We start from the raw sequence: 20,102 nt of genomic DNA on the forward strand, positions 1-20,102 counted from the left end.
ATATTGAGGTGCCAGTGTTTTGCTGACATGCAGTAGAAGAAACACCTAGTGAAAACCAGTATGTACCACTGTCCTTGCAGAACTTGCGTTTGTTGGCCAAAGTATGGCAAAGCACAAGGTACCTTTCAAAACTTGTTGCTTTGTATCCATGCATGCTCATGAGCTTACCTGAGATAACTTAGTCTAGTTTTGCTGCAACTACTTCAGGTACAGAATGGATGAAGCTGTGTATTTCCATTTGGAGATAATAGACAAACCAGTGTGTGTCAGAAGTGTGGGTGTCTCTACCTATTAAACTACAGATTTGGATCAGTTCAGGATAGCTTAGATATTGCTATGTGAAATCTAGATGTGGCTGTTAGTGTGATGGTAAAGCAGAAGCATGCCTTAGCTGCAGAGGGGAAAGAGTGAAACTTCAGGCACTTCAGTTGGCCAGTATGGCTGGAAGCAGTTTACTGTTTTCATTTGTCTTAAGCACAGACAGGCCTGCAGCTAGTTGTATTGCTCAAAAAAGGTCTTCATAATTAAAATACTAGTTGCATTTAGGAAGGTTAATGCTGAGCAAGGAACAGCAGGGAGAAGTTACATGGTCTGAATGTGGTAAGAAAAAAAGTACTTGAAACATCATATTATGATACCCTGATAATCCAGCAGACTTCCCACTTTCATCACAGTTTCAACATGAATTTGTATTTTTACTTCCAGCTGATTTCAGTAGTTGACTGGTGGTTGAAGACTATAAGTGAAACCTAATTGCTGACAATGCTGTCCCACTTCTCTGTTTATATATATAAAATTGTATATATCTATACAAACAGGGATGCTTAAAATACTAGCAGAGTGAGTGAAGGAGAGAAATACAGAAAAGCAAGCCAAATAAATTCATACCCTAAAAGTACTTCAAAACGTAGAGGTTTCACTTCAAAAAATAACAGCATTTTATTGTTTTGCATAGCTTATTTCAGTTTAGTTCTGCTTAGTTAGAATTTTTGCTGGTTACTAAGTTGTTTATGTATATAAAATTTTCGACTTTTTTTTTATCTGCAGTCAATGCAAGACAGAACACATAGTATATAGATGCAGGGATCAAAAATATTTTCAACTTCAGACACGAGGATTTGTTATTTTTCTTAGAACCAGTTTAAGAAAATAGCTCTGACAAGTTTGCATGTATAAATATACAGTGTAGTACACCCTTCAGATGTTGGTCAGTATTTTAGCCTGTTTTCCAAGTCTTCCATTCTCTTTGTCATTTCTTCCAGTAGACAGAAGTTAAGGAAAGAGAACTACTGACAGGATGCATTAATAGAAAAGTGGTGTCAGCTCCCTGATTGCTGTGGGCTGTAAACTTGCAGTTCTTTCTCGTCTTTGTTGCCTTCTTTGACTCCCAGTAGTTTCTGATAGAATACACACTGTATTTTATTGTTCTGCTTTGATCAGCTGAGAAAGCTGTATGAAGCCCTGTTCATTAACAAGCATACCTGACGTGGAGTTCAGGCTGCAGCTTATCAAAAAGGCAGGTATTTCAAAATGCTGTCCATTTCCCGCTATTTTAAATGGAACCCTAAATACTTACCCTAGTCAGTGGTGTTTAAAAAGTGTTTTCATCACATAGAAAACTATATGTAAGCTAACAGATTTTTAAAACTGTACAGAGCTCCCTGGCTGCAGAAGGAATGACTGCTGATGATCTTACATTCCAGCCCTAAGGAGGTCTAGTGTAGGGCCAGTGGTTTTCAAACTGATGTAGAGCAAAAGCTCCACAGGATCTAGGGCTGGCCCCACCATATGCATGTTAGCATCATTTGAGCTGCTTTCTATGTAGGTGTTTACAGACGTAAAGTTCAAGCAGTAGAAACTGCATTCATCTGACTGATAGAAAAGTTAAATGTAGTTCAATACAAATCATTAACAGTTTGGATTGGTCCCCTTTATATTCTGTAACAAGCTAGTTTTGTGGCCGGGTCTCCTCCTCCCTCCCACCCAGATCCCTGGGATGAGGACTAGCCAGCAGTCTTCTGCAGTTGTCAACAACTAGTATGTTACTCAGTATCTAGGCTGCTCTTTGGATAAGGCAGAGAAATGAGGTTTGTAATGGAGAAGCAACTGCATAATTCTGTGTTCAAAGCACCAATTGTCCAGTACTGCAGAAGTGCTTGGAACTGTTCCTTCCTATACATATGCCTAGGTCTCTGGTTCGGCATCAACAGTTTTTCCATCACCTTGAGTTCTTTTCAGACTCTCAAAATCACAGGGTTGCCTGTTCAAATTGTAAAGCAAAAAAGCCCATGTAGCTAAGGTCTGTTTTCTTTGATCCTAAGCTCAAGAGTTTCTCATAGCCTGACTGCAGGAGATGACAGTAAGGAGCCCAAGGCTTCTCCTTAAGGGGGAAAGAGTGGTTGTCTCTTTTCATTCAGCATCTAAGTTGGAGCTGTAGATAATGACCTAGAGGTTTTTTTCTGAAGTTATTTGGAGACTTTGGAGAAGACCTGTCAGGGAAGTATAAATGTTAATGAGCATTTGAAGCACCTAACAATAAACTTATGTGATGGTTTTCTTTATGAAGCAATTCTACTCTAGCATGCAATAATTCAAATCAGTCACATGATCAGAACATGATTCCTTAAGCTGAAGGATTCACTTGGGAAGGTGAGACAGAGGCTGCCTGCTGCAGCTACACAAAACAGCTGGAGGTGAAGTCTGAACTGGTAGGCAATATTTAGCAACTTGCCAGCTGTCACAACCACTGAGGGCTCTTGGTCTGACTCTGGACAGCCTGTTAACTCTGCAGGTTTGTTAGTTCTTAAGCTGTTCTTGTCTAGGAATCACACAGTTACAAGCTGTTGTCATTGCTGCATTTTTCTGTGCAGAAAATAAATGCTTATTGGCTTTGCACGTGGTTAGAAAACTTAAATAGCAAATGAGACGTTGTCTTGCTATATATTTGCAGGGGCAGAAACCGCTTTAATGAAGAAAATACAGGAATTTGCTGCATGATGTAAAACATGACGGGAAGTTGTCTTGCTAATCTGCTGCTGTTGTGTCCTGAGATATCTGGTGGATGTTAGAGGTAGTGTAAAGGCTGCAGTACTGACAGCTCCCTTGAAAAGACAAACTTGGAGGGAAGCTGTTGATCTACATTTAGTTAATTTTTATTTGCACATTTGTTTATGTGAAATTAATCAGATCTCAGTCCTCTGAATTTCTCATTGAGTATTGTTTTAAATGACTCGCTGCATCTGGTGGTTCACCAAGCAGTTCAGAAGAAAAACATCCCCTGTATTCTCTAGACATATCAAGGATGAGGTGGTCATTAAGAGGAGCCAACATACAGCCTTCTATGAGCAAGTAACTAGGTGGATGGATGATGGTAGAGTGGTAGATGTAGTTTTTCTTGATTTCAGTAAGGCATTTGATACTGTCTCCCACAGCATCCTCATAGGTAAGCTAGGGAAGTGTGGGCTTGATGATCAGGTAGTGAGGTGGATCAAGAACTGGTTGGAAGGAAGAAGGCAGAGAGTTGTGGTCAATGGGGCAGAATCTAGCTGGAGGTCTGTGACTAGTGGAGTCCCTCAGGGGTCGGTGCAGGGACCAGTGCCGTTTAATATTTTCATCAACGACCTGGATGAGGGAACTGAGTGTACCTTCAGCAAGTTTGCTGATGACACACCAGAGGGCTGTGTTGCCATTCAGCGAGACCTGGACAGGCTGGAGAGCTGAGTGGAGAGGAACTTGATGAAATTCAACAAGGGCAAGTGTAGAGTCTTGCATCTGGGCAGGAACAACCCCATGTACCAGTACAGGTTGGGGGCTGACCTGCTGGACAGTAGCGAAGGGGAAAGGGACCTGGGGGTCCTGGTGGACAGGAGGATGACCATGAGCCAGCAATGTGCCCTTGTGGCCAAGAAGGCCAGTGGTATCCTAGGGTGCATTAGAAAGGGTGTGGTTAGTAGGTCAAGAGAGGTTCTCCTCCCCCTCTACTCTGCCTTGGTGAGGCCGCATCTGGAATATTGTGTCCAGTTCTGGGCCCCTCAGTTCAAGAAGGACAGGGAACCGCTTGAAAGAGTCCAGCGCAGGGCTACAAAGATGATTAAGGGAATGGAACATCTCTCTTATGAGGAGAGGCTGAGGGAGCTGGGTCTCTTTAGCTTGGAGAAGAGGAGACTGAGGGGTGACCTCATCAATGTTTACAAATATGTAAAGGGTGAGTGTCAGGATGATGGAGCTAGGTTTTTTTCAGTGATGTCCAGTGACAGGACAAGGGGCAGTGGGTGTAAACTGGAGCATAGGAGATTCCATGTGAACATCAGGAAAAATTTCTTTACTGTGAGAGTGACAGATCACTGGAACAGGTTGGCCAGGGGGGTTGTGGAGTCTCCTACGTTGGAGATATTCAAGGCCCGCCTGGATAAGTTCCTGTGTGATATACTCTAGGTTACCCTGCTCTTGCAGGAGGGTTGGACTAGATGATCTTTTGAGGTCCCTTCCAACCCTTAGGATTCTGTGATTCTGACTCCTGTAGGCAGTAAATGCTGTTTCGATACCATCTGAAGAAATGACCCAAAGCAAAAAGTGTTAGCCTTGAATTTGACCAGTCATTTCATTTACTGTCCTGAAGGTGTTTACTGCAAGGGATTATTAAAGGTTAAGATCCTTATGAATATTTAGTTCTTTCTATGGAGGAGATGCACATTTCAAGTTTTGAAAGCCTTGCTTCTTGGAGATTAACATTATTCAGTGCTTCAGCTTTTCATTCCAGTAGATGGATTTGAGCTATGGAGACAGCTTAGACTTAATGTGTTACAATTATAATTTCTTTTAACCTGACCCCCTTGTCTTATATGTAAGAATTATACTGAAAGGATATATCGCTGGGTGAGTTTTCTTACTTCATTGGTTGCATAGTTCTGGAATGTCACAAGGTTTTCACATTTGCACTGGTCTTTATCTTTCGAAGCTTTTGCTGAAAAACAGAAACAGTCAAGCACAGGCTAAATGCTGAATAAATCAAATGGGATGGGGGAGGAAATGACAAGGATTTATAAATGCAGAGCAGGTTTAATAGAGCTCCCTGTTCTCAAAACTTGTAAACTTCCAAAGGAATGCTTTGGGGTAGATCTTTTAAATACTGGGAAATAGTACCCAACGCTTGGGCCTCCATATTTAAAGAGCAGTCTGGATTATACTAAACAAAGATAACTTGATTACCTGTTGTTCTCGTTGAGTGAGTGTGACTGTCTTCAAAAAGATACTTGTGGTGTATTGCAAGATCAGGACAGGCAATGACATCTGTGATGGCTATTGTGGTTGATTCAGGTCCTGCAGGAACCCCCCCCAAAAGTCTAAAAATCAAACCCACTTAATTACACAGTATTTTTCTTCTACTCAAATGCACCAACTTCTTAATTAGTCAGTAATCTCGCTGATTGCAATGAGGCTCATTCATTTAGAGGACAAGGGATATAAAGAAGTAAAGGAACTGAACTGTTAGGCTGTATTTACTGTGTACATGATTTAAGTTGTGAAGGTTCCTGTAAGAAACAGAAGTGATTTAGAAGCTGAACATGCTCTAAAATACCAAGCAGTGTGTTGAAATACAAGTTTCCCCATTAAATAATACATTTGGATGGTGTAAAAAGCATGCAGCCATGCATTTGTTACAGTGAATCTCCAATATTTTGCAGAAAGTAGATCTGAGTTGCAGAAAGGAGGGTGCCTTGGAGGGGGGTAGGAAGGGAAATGGGATAAACAGTTCACAGGTGAATTGTTAGGGTTCTGTACAGAAGGCAGTGTGAAGAGGGAACTTAGCAATGATTGGGGAGACAGCAGGATGCTGGGGTAAAGCAGCCAACCTGAACGCTGTGGACCAGTCTTACGAATCCTCCCATATGATGGATCCTGCTGGTGAGCTGACTCTTTCAAGGCTGGTAGACAAGAAATTGCCGAAGGAAAGGAGATCACAAAAGGAGCAATGAAAATACATTCCCTAGAAATGATGTTTCATACCAATAACTTGCTGTTTTGTCTCTCATAACATACGGAGAATTCCTCATATCTCTGCAGTTCAGAAGAGGCCCAGTGTTCATGGAAACTCCAGGACTCACCCTTCAACTCAGGCTATCAGAAGAACTCTTCCAAACCAGAAGTGCTTAAGATTAATAGTAGTGAAGCAATCTGAAATGACAGCAACCTACTTTGTGTCCTTTAGTGAAAATTCTTGTATCTTAATCATTGTCACCCATGAGTCCCTTGGAGTGAACTGAACAAGAATTAAAAACTGCTTGGAGAAAGAAGAAATTTCTTACTCCTTCAATTTTCTCCTTTATAATGGGAAACATTGATCAGGGTGTTGGGAGTGCTTAGGTGAGAAGGATGGAGTAGAGTTTATTTTATACACTATAGTTATAAAAAAGTTTCTAATTCATGAAGCACAACCTTTAAAATGTAGGAATTTATTTCAGACTCTACATAGCAATCTTAGTTGATAGGTGTGTGGAGAGAAATGGAAACCTATTTTATATGTAGGAGTAACCACCTTGAGTCTGTCTGAGCATTACTCCCTTGTTAGAAGAGGATAATGCAGAGGCAGCTTTTGTTCCTTCAGAATGAGCTCATGCTTCAACTTTAGTTAACTGCGGACTGCTTAATGGTTCAGGTGAGCTGATGAGCATACATTTAACAACTGCAAGTCTTGATCAGCTATGGCAGGGGAGTGGATGGAGCATCTGGGACTCCTTCCTTGGTGAATATACCAAGAGCAGCTACACTAAAAGTGAATGTGCGTAAAAGGTGATGGTGCAAGCTTTCCTGGCCCACCATGAAGGCGCACTAGGGAGGTGGAAGATGCTCTTGGCCTCACAGGTTTGTTACAGCTATTGGGGTCCCTGTTGGTCTAATGAATTTTGACAGATGTGCAGCAATATGCAGCTGTCCTAAGCTGCACTGAGAAGATGAGACCCTCTTGGGGTGGAGCTGAAATGACAGTGTGAGGAAGAGGGAGTGAACAGAGATGAGTCGTTAAGAAAACTACAGTACAGTACAACATATCAAAAAGTCTGCATGGCAACCAGCTGATAGAAGCAATACAGATTTTTGAGAAAGTTCTGGGCAGAGGGGTGTGGGGTGAGATCACAGCATAAGGAATGAGACAAACTGGGTGAGGAGTCCAGCAGAATAATCAGCTAGGAACAAGGATGGTGAGGCTTCCAATGTAGGAGGGAAGAAATGGGTAAGGAACCTCGAGTATGTGACCCTGGGTAATGACTTCCGCTAGAGCTCATTTAAGAGCTGTAGGTGAATTAGGAAGCTGTGTAGGAAGGACAGAAGAACAGACCTGAAAAGCTTGAGCTTTGGGTATTGGGCTGGTACAGACAAGTAATTAGGATTCATATGTAATGACGGGAAAGAAAATGGTAGATACACTGGCAAGTATGGAAGTATGGCAGAAGGTCTCCAGTTTGGGAACCAGGCATTTCAGAAACAACTCTTCAGGCTTGGGGCCCTAAGATGTCTGATCTCGTCACCTCTGTAAAGTCAGACAAGTAGTGACAGGCTGCTAACCCTAACCAAATCCCTTGGTGAAGTCAGGGCAGTGAACATAAATAGTCGAATTTGTTGGGGAACAATGCTAAAGTTGGGTGTTTGGTTTTAGTGTTTGGTTTTGTAACAAAACCTAAGTATTTTGTTTAAAAAAAGCCTGTGAGAAAGTGTCTTCAAAAAAGCGTGTCTTCAAAAGCAGTGGCTATTTGCAGCACTGGTAACGATCTCAATTTGGAAGGAGAACAGAATGTTAACCAGCAGGCTGCTGAGTACTGTCATCTGAGCAGTGCTGGGATCTTTTGACAAAAATAGTATGTGCTCATGTAATTAAAGGTTTCCGTAATGCACATGCTCAGAACAGGGGTGAAGAGGCAATCATGAGGAGTGTGTATTATGTATGACACTGCTGTAGCCTTGTTAGTGCTTCCAGACAAGAAATGAACATCAACCAAGGCAATGAATGGGAATCTTCCAGCTGAATTCCTCTTTAATAAGAGGCAAAAGAGAAAACTACTTGTTTTTACTACAAGTCATCAAGAATAATTAATAGTAATCAGCAGCCATTCTACAAGGCTGATGCTTTCTAGCAGAAGAAAAACCCTTACCCCAAAAGAGAGTTGGAGAGCTTCTGCTTTACTTGGTAACATGCAGCCCATCCACAACTGGGACTGGGGATGAGAGGCTTTGTCATTGGAGGCCATGATGTTCAGAGGGTCTCCCCTCACATTCTGGAGCCTCAGAAGTCCTCAGCTAAGGACAAGGCTGTACTGAAAATTAAATTACTGCTGTTGCAAAGGAAGGAAAACAGTAAACCAGAGCAGAGAGGGAAAAAGAACTTTCAACTTGTGTAACAGCCTTGGGAGGCAGAATTTCAGCTGGAGCGAGTTGTGAGCAGTGATGGCTAGTCCTGGAGTGTTCAGAAAAACAAGGCTGGGTCAGCCCTCAGTTCACAGGTGTGAGGGATTGCCTGGTGGTGAAAGACGAGGACAGAAACAGGCACCAGCTCTGCCCAGTTCTTAGCGGTGTAGTCTAGAAACTGCCACAGAGGGGCAGGATTTACTTATTTTTCATACGGCAAGTAATGTAGTTGAAAAAAGAAAGCCTGGCTGCTGACCACCACTGTGGGTACCCGAAGGATGCATTTCCATCACCGAGCTCTGGGGGTTGCTAATGAGGGAGAATTATTGTCTGGCAACCAGTATAGCTTTGATGTCTCCCCAGGCTTTAAGATGACAAGCTGTCATCAGCAGATTACCTGCCTAATAAGAAAGTTAATTGAACAGGCTTGGTTTCATGTTGCCACAGTTGTATTTCAGCAAGATGGAACCAGGACGTTTTAGGATTGAAACACAAGGAATACACAAGCTAAGAAACATTCTTGGATTTTTTTTTTTTCCCAGAATTTTCCTTGACATCTGTATGAAGAAGAAGTGCACTGCTGCTTGCCAGGCAGTTTTACACAGCAGCATTAAAGAAGAAAATAAAACCTGTTTGCATTTAATTCCAAGAAAAACAACCAAATATAAGCTAGTGCAAATGAAATCATCTTGCACAATTCTGATGACAGGACTACTGTTATTCACACAATGACACTCTGAATTTTGCTTCAGGTACCAATTTGAATGTACAAGTAATACCAACTGCTGGGAATGCGTGAGTGGGAGAGGCATGCTGTCCTCTCTCTGGTTGAACAGCTTTCATCCCAGCTCACATTTCCCCTTCCCCTTACAAAACTTCAGCTGCATATGTTTATATAGAGGCTGTTTGTGCCAGAGTGAGGAAGGGTGCAAACCTTCCATGTTTATGGAGCAAAACTTGAAGCTTATGCAGCACAGATCCACTCTTTGTGGCTGTGAATGCATGTTCAATGAACTATTTTTAGTCTTCTATAAATATGCACAACAGCTCCTGATTGTTTTGCTGTGGTTTAGATTTTTGCCACTGGTCTTAAGAGTAATTTTTTCATTCTCATTAAGACACTACAAATTTCTGATTATTCTCCCACATTCCTAATGGAGTAGATAATGTTTCTTTGGCAGGGTGGGGTTCAGTGCATGGCTGACTTAACTGTAGAAAAAGAAAGGGGAAGGAGCAATTGATTTTTCTGGGTACAGAAGTGTGCATTTTATGCAAACTTTATGAAAATAAAGACAATTATTATATACCTTTACCTGGTGATAGATTATTCCTCACATATTAAAGGGCAGAAAAGTTACCGTGACTTAGTCCTTGCAATGCTGACACTAATGATTTATGACCTGTACTATGATGCTTGTCCTTTTAGGCCACCAAAAGCTCTATAAGCATTCCTTCTTCTGCTAACTAACGAAAGTGGAATACTGTTACCTTCACAGATTTGGGCTCTTAGCTCTTCACTGATGTCCTCCATAGCTGTGAAATCCTCAGCATAAAAGAGATGTTTGTACGGTGGCTCAGAAGCAATTTCCAGCAATTCTTCCTCAATTGCTTGTCCTATTCCAACGGCATAGATAATTATACCTAGATTCAACAGAAATGGCACAAAATTGTTACATCAGCAGTTCTAAACCCTTGTTTCTCTGCAAAAGGAAAGGAAAATACAAGCATTAGTTGTTTTAGAGAAAAAGGGAGAGTGTAAGTGAATATGCTGTGTAATTTACTTCAACATTGGTTTTGAACATGTTCAATATGCTTTAGTTATTGGGATGTATAGAAACTCAGTGCTCTGCTAGAATTTAACAGTTTTTAAGTAAAAGACATTACTCTTGCTTGGCCACTACTGATAGTAAACGAACCCAGGAGAAGTACTGCAAAACATCCAGAAGTTGGAAGTTCTTCACTGTAAGGGTGATGAGGCACTGGAATGGGTTGCCCAAGGACAGTGTGAACGTTCCATCCCTGGTGGTGTTCAAGGCCACGCTGGATGGAGCCTTGGGTGACATGGTTTAGTGTGAGGTGTCCCTGCCCATGGCAGAGGGGTTGGAACTTGATGATCTTAAGGTCCCTTCCAACCCTAACTATTCCATGATTCTAATCGCACAAATCACTCTCACAGTTGCACTGCAAGTACTTGGTTTGTGTGTGTCTGTGTAGGGTGTGTGCAATAAAGCTAATTACTGGGTTGATGGGAAAACCTGCTCTATATTAGCAAATGGGGCAGAATCCTGCAAGACTGCAGTAAATTTTTATTTTAGAAAAATGCAAATACTTAGTGTTCATTGAAATCCCCGGAACACTGAAACAAGATTCTTGCACTCTCAATGACACTAGGGGGCTGGGAGGCAGTTAAAACGCACCCGGACCTACAAGGGGAAGAACAGGGGAAAAGAAATGGTTTGGGGAGTTAGGAGAGAAAAAGCCTTACAACAGGGGTGCTTGGGACAAGCAGAGGTGCTAGGGAAAAAGAAAATGAGGATTTGTAGTTTCCTTCATTTTGAAAGCAGGGAAGGAGGGAAGTGGTTCACAGCCTTCTCATTGGACAGATTTTAAACAAGCAATGAATACAAAACATGGTGATCTTTAATAACACTTTTTTCAGCAGTTATTTTTTTATTCTCATGAACATGTGATCTGTTACAACATTTTTTGTATCAGTTCTGGCTTAGAAAATGTCCCCAGCTAGTAGTGATTTTGCTATTCATAATACAACTGTTTGCTTCAGAGTATTTCAAGCTCTTTTATATATTCAAGAGCAGAAGCTGCCTTTTCCCCTGGTTGGTGATGAGATTTGATATTTCTGTTATCATAGGGTAGTAACAGGTACACACTCACTGAATTGCAAGTTTAGCCTTTTTGTCGAACCATGGGGCTGGTAACATCATAAAATAGGTATTTCCCAACTGTTTAACGTTTAACATAAGCATCTTACTTTTTGTCATGAATCTGCCTATCCTTCACTTTAGCCAGGAAAGTAAAACATTTGCCAGAAGCTGATTCAATGTAATGAATGGGCCAGTCGTGCTGAGGTTTGTTGCTTTTTTAAAGTCTTGGAGATATCAGTGCTAAAGCATTCAAGGCCAATTTCATATTCAGCATTACTACATTGCCTACACTGCAATTACACAGGGGATACATTTGGCTTGTAGCAAATATTACAAATGTGAGTGTAAGCTGTCTGGAGCTGATGTTTCATTCATGGCTTGCATAAGCAAGGTTGGCCTGTATTTCTTTTTCTCAGTCCTGTAAATCCTCAGTGTACTTTCCCCAGCTCTCACAAGTTAGTGTAGAAATCCTTGGGTTTGGTTTTAATATTTTAAGAAACACTTTGTATTTCATTGTAATAACACCATTGTTAGTACATGCTCCTCTCATATCCTTCAACATTTTTCCCTTTTCTCCTTACAGAGAGGTATCAGTCCTGACCAATGCTATACTAATCATGTATCGAGTTAAGATTGATATATCAAGCCAATAAAACAAGAACAGAAAAAAAGATGTGCAGCATCTTCTAAAGTCTGTCTATTCTCTGTGTGCTATGGGCCATCAGCCCTTATTCTTAAAGAAGTTTCTCACAAAATAGAAAATGGTTTGCAAAGGAAAAAGGGATTCTTTTTTTTCTTGAAAAGGTTTGAAAATTTCGAGTTGACTCCACCATATATGGATATGTTCGGAACACTGCATGGCATGCCAGGTGGGTAGTAGCACCAACTGTGTATGGCATGTAACTTCAGAGATGAGACACTCATCATGGGTCCCACACTAGGGATGACATACGTGCCTTGTAGCAAAGGCTCTTGTGAACACTAAAGATCCAATGTTCTGCTACAGTGGTCACCGCATTAGCCAGCCTGCTATGGCAAACACTCTCTGTATTAGCACATGCTGGAGCGCATCCATAATATACTACATTCTATTTCTAACATTGTTTGTCTTTTAGAAGGAATCAAAACCATCTGCCCTTACCATTTTGTTTTGCTCTAGCAGCCCACTCGGAGACTTCGTCTTGGGCTCGTCCATCCGTAAACACAATGGAGATTCGAGGGACATGTGCTGAAAATGGTCTTGCTCCTTCCGTTTCTGTGAAGCTTCTCTCAAACATGTGCTTCAGAGCCAGTCCTGTCATGGAACCTCGCCCCATATATTTCATTTGTGACACAGCTTTCTTCATGTCTTTGGCTGAGCTGAACTGCCTTAATGTAAACTCTGTGCGAACTTCACTGGAATACTGAAGCAAACCAACTCGAGCAGCTTTGGGTGAAATCTCAAGTGTATCCAGGACTCCCAAGACAAATTGTTTTACAATTTCAAAATTATCCTCTCCGAGACTTTTTGATCCATCAATCACAAACATCAGGTCCAATGGTCCTTCAGTGCATCCTGTGAAATAAGCAGCAGAGTGTTCAGATGATGACAGATCTCCACAAAGTTGAAAAAGGGATCCAGTTACACATAAACTCAGAGATCATCAGAGTATCATGTTCCTGGCTCATCCATCTTTGCCAGTGTGTCTGAAGATGTTGTGTATAGTCTTTATTGAAAACTAAGAGTGCACCCATGACCAACAGTTTAACAAAAATACCATGACAATGAATACTTACTGAGACATACTGCTTTGCAGAATACTACAACTAGATGTAATAATCAGCAAATTAAGAATGACTTAAGTAGAGAGAACTGTATAACTGAAGTATATAGCTAGGATATAGAGACAGAGTTACCATCATTTTCTTCCAGATATAGGCCTGGAATTATGTATACTGTAAAGTACTGTATGCAGTATAGTGTGTGTATATATATACTATATATACTGTATACTGTAAAGTATGCTAACTTTACATTTGTGTAAATGACCAGTACTGAAAGACATGGAAGAGAATTACTGAGCTGCATTTGTGTTGCAGAAGTAGCACAAAGGTAAAGATGGTACAAGCAAATGAGTCAGTGAAGCCACACTTGTATATAAGTTAAAAATCTAGGCATCATATTTAGAACAGCAGGGAACAGTGAGGCAAAAGCCAAAGAGCTTGGGGAAGACTGAGCAAGAAGAGAAGGGTTAGGCAGCTGCCCTAGAGCTTAGGATGAGATTCAAGTCTGGGGACAAAAGGCAGACAATGCACATGTTTTTATAGCACAAACTTAAATCTCTAGTGTCAGAAAAATAACTAAAAAAAATAGGTGAGAGTAAATTCTAGAAATGTCCCTAGCTGCCAAACATGGATCAGAATTGTTTATATGAGCTTTTTGCTTATAACTTTCTAACAATCTTGTTACTGGGAGGCTTATGTCTTGCTGAAATGAAACCTTTCTGGTTTAGCCATTAAAGCTGGGAGTTTGTCAGGAGACTGACAAAGCTGGAGTTCTCATACTTTTTGGCAAGTGCACACACAAAAATCAAAGCAGTTTGTAGGCACTGTGCATCTGTGACAAAGTTAGGGAATTCAGGGAATGGAAAATGTCTTTAAAGCTGCAGACTCGTTCTGTCAGGTGTTCTGCATTTTGGAAAGCAATTGCCTCCAGCAGGCATAGACTAGTAGGCTTGTGCTACAGAAATGCTGAGCTTCTGTTTTGATCAATGTAACTTCCAGGGAGAATTTGCCATACTAAAGAATGCAACATTTGCATCTTAGTCTGGACCAAAGAAACTTTGACCTCCACTCATCTCTGATGTTAGTATAGTAAGAATACTGTAAGCACTGTACAAGAGAGAATTGTGCAGTAAAAATTACTTTGACTGCAGAAATTACTGAAGACGTCTGTTAGCAAGACAGTGTAGGAATAAGGAATTTTCAGCTTTAAAGCTTGTCCTTTTCATCTTGGACAATAGCTCTCTTTTAAAACTGTTGTCCAAGAATTCTTTTCTGCAGTCATCTAAGGATGACTAAGCTTAGTAAAGTGATAGAAATGCAACGAATATGAGTGTCAGAGCCACCTCAGTATCATTGCAGAAGTCAAGATAGGGCAACAGTTCGTGGTGAATGTTTACTTAGGACTGGGATCAGCCATGAACACGTTACCATTCTTTTGGTAGTAAGTGTCCCCAGCTAAGGCATCCAATTTTGAGTATAAATGTTTTTATTGTGTTTCAGTAGAAGAATTTTTGTCCAAGTATTAAGAGGCATTGAGATAAATGTATGTCACACTCTAAGCATGTCATGTTGGAAAAGAAGTAAACAGAAGTAATAATTAATTTATTATAGATAATTTATTATAGATAATTTAAGATAGAGTATATAAAGGTAAAAGCAACACAGTGTATGAATCTGATTAAAGTGTACATTCCTTGATGACAAGATTTCACTTCGCCTTTTTTTCTTCGTGTTTGAAAATTATTATTATCATACTTGATGTTATACCAAAACAACTATTCCAATTTGATAGTTTTTTGATTACAAGAGAATCAAGTTAATTATTCAAGACATTTTCCATCACACTCACATATGTTTTGGGCTTTGAAATATCGTAGCATGTTTGAAGTAAGGCATTTTTTGAAGTGAGGTTAAGTAGTTTAGAAATCAAAGAAACAAATGCTTTCTAAATAAAATGTACTTACTTCTACATGTTTTCTGATCCTCTTTTAATACATATCCCTCCTGGCATTTGCAGATGTATGAATCATCATTATTAACACAAATATGTTCACAACCATGGGCAACTGATTTGCAGACATCTTTCTCTGTAAATTGAAATATTTATATGTGTTGTATTTAACATATGTATAAATTCAAAGACTCCAAACATGATACTGGAATAATGTATGACAAAGGAGTATAACATCTTTGTTTGTTTATGTAGTGATGCCAGAGAAGGGTGGCTGACAAACATATTGAGTTACTTACTTCGACATGTTTTCCCATCTTGTCGCAGGACAAAACCCTCATGGCACTGACAGCTGTATGAATTGTTATTATTAACGCACACATGTTCACAGCCATGGTCAATGGATTTACACAGGTCTTTATCTGAGAATTGTTAAGAGAATTTCCTTATTAGACCATTTCTCAAATGCAAAACTGGCATGAACAAGCTTTGAGTGCAACTAAGTCTGTTATTTCTTTTATGACTGAAAAACATATTTCCATAAAGGTTTCAGCTACTCACTCCTGCATGTTTTCCTGTCTTGCATCAATATAAAGCCCTTGTGACACTGACACGTGTATGAATCGCCAGTTGGAACACAGACATGTTCACAACCATGGTTGACTGCTTTGCAGATATTTTTACCTTGGAATAATGAAAATAATATTTACCACTGTTATCTATGTCAATAAGTTTCACAAAGTGAAAAAATTATTGCAATAATCTTCTATGAAGGAGCTCCCTTCCAAGAAGCTGATTCTATGTTAAAGACACAAATTGCACAGTGTGTTTCATTAGCAGATTAGGAAGTAAAGTATAAAACAAAGATTAAACAACTTACTCCTACAAGTTTTCCCATCTTCCCTCAGTATGAAGTCCTCATGGCACTTGCAGATATAGGAATCATTAGTATTAACACAAATATGTTCACAGCCATGGTCAACTGAGTTGCAAACATCTTGATCTGAGGAGAGTGGATGGAGTTTGTGAGGTGAAGCTTGTTGGGGAAAGGTAGTATCTCTTACTAACCTGCTCAAACAGTTGGAATTCACCAACATACGTGTGTGCAAACACTGACAGCCACAAGACTTAAAAGCCTGAAATAAAAATACACTTTTATAGATAAGGCTACTCACATCTACATGTCTTTCCATCTTCCCTCAGTATGAATTTTTCATGACATTTGCAGACATAGGAATCTTCAGTATTCACACAAAGTTGTTCACAGCCATGGTTGACTGAACTGCAAACATCCTTGTCTGCAAATGGAAGAGTTGGTAGTCAGCATGCATCAGCAGAGGCCTTGATTCTATGTTTTCATCAAATTAATCAAATTTATCAAATTAAGTTCTCATGCTACTTACCTCTGCAGGTTTTCCTATCTTCTCTCAGTAGGAACCCATCATGGCATTTGCAGATATATGACTCATCAGTATTAACACAAAGATGTTCACAGCCATGGTTGACTGATCTGCAAACATCTTTATCTGAAAACAGATGACAGCTCTTGCTGGTTAATGCATTTCTACACAAACATGAGCTGCAGATACAAAGTATGCTGATAAATATCAGACTACTTACTTTTGCATGTTTTTCCGTCTTCTCTTAGCAGGAATCCCTCCTGACACTTACAAACAAATGATTCACCAGCATTAACACAAACATGTTCACAGCCATGGTTGACTGATTTGCAAATATCCTTGCCTGGTAATAATTAGATAATATTTAATGTGGTTTGCTAGTTAAACTTTTTTTATAAATACAAGACTGTGGGGGTAATCCCATGAGAAAAGAAAGTTGGAAGTTTGCAAACTGAAAGTGAATCTCCAGCTAGTCAAATGATAGACAGCTTAGCTTACACAGAGCATGAGTTCTTTACCATCTGAGCAGAAAGAATTGCATGGTTTGGATGGCCTCCCACTGTCAATAAGTCATTTTAGGATTAATCTGACTACACTAAGGAGGAAGACTTTATATTAAGAGCAGTCAGAGTGAAAGGAAGGAATAATTTAGTATAGTCATTCAGCACAAATTCATGCTTGTAAAAATAAAACTAAGCAAAACAGCACAAACACAAAGCAAAATAATTCTTTAACATCCTTACATCAGTGCCAAGAGTCTGCATAAACAAACTGCAGAAGAATAGGAACTACTCATTTAAGAGGATAAATAGCCCAACTGGTGTTGCTGAAAATTGATGGGAGGATTTGTCTGACTGCAATGCTAAAACCAGTTGGTTAAAACCTCTTCAAGGACAGATAGGGAGAAAGTAGAGAAGGAAACAGAGCCATCTATCAGCATTCATTATTTCTTTTTCACTGCAACACTAAAGAAAATACTCTCAATCGCTAATGGAGAACTACCTTACATAGAAAGTAGAACAGTACTGACAGCCAAGTTCAGACTGAGCCTTCTGCAAAATACTTAATGTGTGGGGAAGAAAAATTTGTATTTTTACAAGAACTTCAACCTCAGCAAAGTTACCTGGAGGTCTCATGATGCCAGTACAAAAATTCCAAAGACCACTAAAGAGGGCAATCTTCTAACTCAACAAGCATTACATTTAAGACATGGTAATGTAAACTGGATCCCATTATAGCACACAAAAAAGAAATTATTATGTAAATAAAAATTAGCATCTGCTTATACACAGCTGTGTGCAACTCAGACCCAACTTGTTGTTTATAAACAGTATCAAATATAAGCCAGCACCAGACATGGCTATACTTCAAAAGGATGAATTTTATATAACTGAAGGCAAATTTGAGCCTCAGTATTTTGGCATGTGGGGAATAATAATAAAAAAATAAATAAAGGAAGTGAATGATTGCACTATTTAAGGTTATTTTACTAGATACCCTTCAAAAATTTAATCCTATAATCTAAAAAGAATGCCAAAGTAGTTAGAAAACAACCTCATTTGGAAATTGAAACTGAAATCAGCTGTAAGATTTGAATAATGATTGAAAGAAAGGCACGCTCAAAGCATTTACTGAACATGACAATATCAGGAATTTGAAAATACTGAAATAAGATAGAGGTCAAGGGTGTGCATGGCCAACTAAATAAGGATAGTATGAGTAAGATATTTAACGACAATTAGGAGCAAAAAGCATTTTAATAATGTTTTTTGATAGAAATGGTAGAATTGCTATTCTTTACAGATCCTAAAAATATATAGTGCATTCAGTTCTGAATTTATATTTTATAAGCCACTGATGATATTGTTGGAGTGAACGGTTTCCTTAGCTGAGAAGTAGGTCACCCAGCACCTACTGAACACGCACATTTTTAAACCAGATAACTTGCAGTGAAGAGTTGTAAAAGAGCTGGCTGAAAAACACCTCGGATGCTTAGCGTTAGTTTTCAGTAGCTCCTGGAACTCCAAGGAAGCAGAATATTTTAGTCAGTCACAGACCGACTGCTATCTTTAGCAGTAGAAGAGAATAGGTTTAAAAAAAAGGATAAAATAAAGGATTAATTAAAAAAGGATTAAAAAAGGTAGATTAAAAAAACGCATAAAAGATAAAAAAAGATAGGTAGATTCAAATAACAATTAGATGGGTTATAATTCCTCTACCTTGGACCCTGCTGTGTCTCCTTCTAGAAAACTGTACCACTCTGGTGTCCCCTCAAGGATGCTGATAAATAGCAGACGTTTTAGGGGAACCAGAAGAGACTTATAAAAAGATTAGAAAACATACAAAGAGCCTGAAGGAGTTTCACCTGCTTATTCTTTACAAAAGAATATGCTAAGAGGTTAAGGTCATGATCTGCAGGATCAGGTTAAGTCATGATTTGCAGGAACACACAGAGAGCAACTCAGTGGCAATTACAACTTCAACCCATCAATGTAAAATGCAGCAAGATCCTATGCTCAAGATTGAAACTCAATACACTCAATCTAGAAATAGAGTTAACATTTTAAAAGCTACATTCAAGCATTAAAATTTGATAATTTTCTGAAGTATGTCTTTGGTTCAAACAGTCGTTAATTCACAGAAGTCTTACGATCTACAGAAAACAATATTCCATTCTGACTATTATGAATCAGTGAATAATGTCCTAATAACAGGAAAACAAAATTTATTTTTTTATTCATAAGATACTTACTTCGGCATGTTTTCCCATCTTGCCTCAGTACAAATCCATCATGGCACTGGCAAGTGTATGAATCCTCATTATTCACACAAAGGTGTTCACAGCCATGACTGACTGATTTGCAGATGTCCTTATCTAGGAATAATTTAGATTTTATTTACTACAGTTTGATGAATGAGAAAATTTCCAATACTTTAAAGATTAAAAGTAATAGGCTCCTAGTAAGTAAATAAAGTACCCTCCTTTTTTGTCGGGCAAAATCCTCTATAAGGAGACCTACCTCTAACACAATATGCTTCTTGAGTAGACCTCTGACTGCAAAAAATAGAGTATCATAAAATATCTTACGTCTACATGTTTTCTTATCTTCTGTCAGTATAAAACCTTCATAGCACTGGCAAATGTATGAACTATCAGTATTCACGCAAACATGCTCACAGCCATGGTCAACGGAATTGCAAACATCTCTATCTGGAAAAAATTACAAGGTTACCAGCATTTAAAACATGTCTATGAATACAAAGATTAAAAAGGAAATATTCTATTAAAGATACGGATACTTACTTCTACATGTTTTTCCATCTTCCCTTAGTGCAAATCCCTCATAACACTGGCAGATGTATGACTCATCAGCATTAACACAAACATGTTCACAGCCATGGTCAACTGAACTGCAAATGTCTTCATCTGAGAACAGTTGATGATACTTGGTTAAAGCACATCTACAGCTAATGCATCATGCAGGGAGAAGTAATAGCTTTTATTAGGTCTACTGATACCACTGGAAGAAATGGGCAAAATTTTAGGCAGCAAACACTTACAACTCTTGGTATTTGACTCTTTTTTGTCTCCTCATCATTTTGGCTATTAAAATATACTATTTTTGTCCACAGAGTCTCTCACAAGCTCCTGGTAGGTATACCAATACTACTCTATATTGTAACAGTCAACTGTTGTTGTATTTGTTA

At 39.3% G+C, this 20,102-nt stretch overlaps 1 protein-coding gene across 5 annotated transcripts in view; it reads right to left on the reverse strand.

The window, feature by feature from the left end:
* Positions 1-923: 923 nt before the first annotated feature.
* The window catches only part of MATN2 (matrilin 2), a 71,399-nt gene continuing 52,220 nt past the window's right edge, over positions 924-20,102 (reverse strand). For 2 of the 5 annotated variants that reach the window (XM_061448027.1, XM_061448028.1), the window contains exons 12-24: positions 19,699-19,821; positions 19,483-19,605; positions 19,147-19,269; positions 16,615-16,737; positions 16,398-16,520; positions 16,170-16,292; positions 15,875-15,997; positions 15,556-15,678; positions 15,294-15,416; positions 15,008-15,130; positions 12,421-12,834; positions 9,886-10,038; positions 5,429-5,924 (exon numbers count right to left, since the gene is read on the reverse strand). In XM_061448027.1, coding sequence (XP_061304011.1) covers positions 5,515-5,924; positions 9,886-10,038; positions 12,421-12,834; positions 15,008-15,130; positions 15,294-15,416; positions 15,556-15,678; positions 15,875-15,997; positions 16,170-16,292; positions 16,398-16,520; positions 16,615-16,737; positions 19,147-19,269; positions 19,483-19,605; positions 19,699-19,821 — 2,207 coding nt within the window. In that variant the 3' untranslated portion in view covers positions 5,429-5,514. Of the gene's footprint in view, positions 1,262-4,867; positions 4,964-5,208; positions 5,320-5,428; positions 5,925-9,885; positions 10,039-12,420; positions 12,835-15,007; positions 15,131-15,293; positions 15,417-15,555; positions 15,679-15,874; positions 15,998-16,169; positions 16,293-16,397; positions 16,521-16,614; positions 16,738-19,146; positions 19,270-19,482; positions 19,606-19,698; positions 19,822-20,102 lie in introns of those variants that run through there. The other 3 variants (XM_061448029.1, XM_061448030.1, XM_061448031.1) reach the window with 3 other exon arrangements.

This window comes from Pezoporus flaviventris, unplaced genomic scaffold (assembly GCF_033815535.1).
Source record: "Pezoporus flaviventris isolate CSIRO_AGI_PZ_B2104156 unplaced genomic scaffold, CSIRO_AGI_Pfla_v1 ptg000007l, whole genome shotgun sequence".
NCBI classification, from domain to species: domain Eukaryota; kingdom Metazoa; phylum Chordata; class Aves; order Psittaciformes; family Psittacidae; genus Pezoporus; species Pezoporus flaviventris.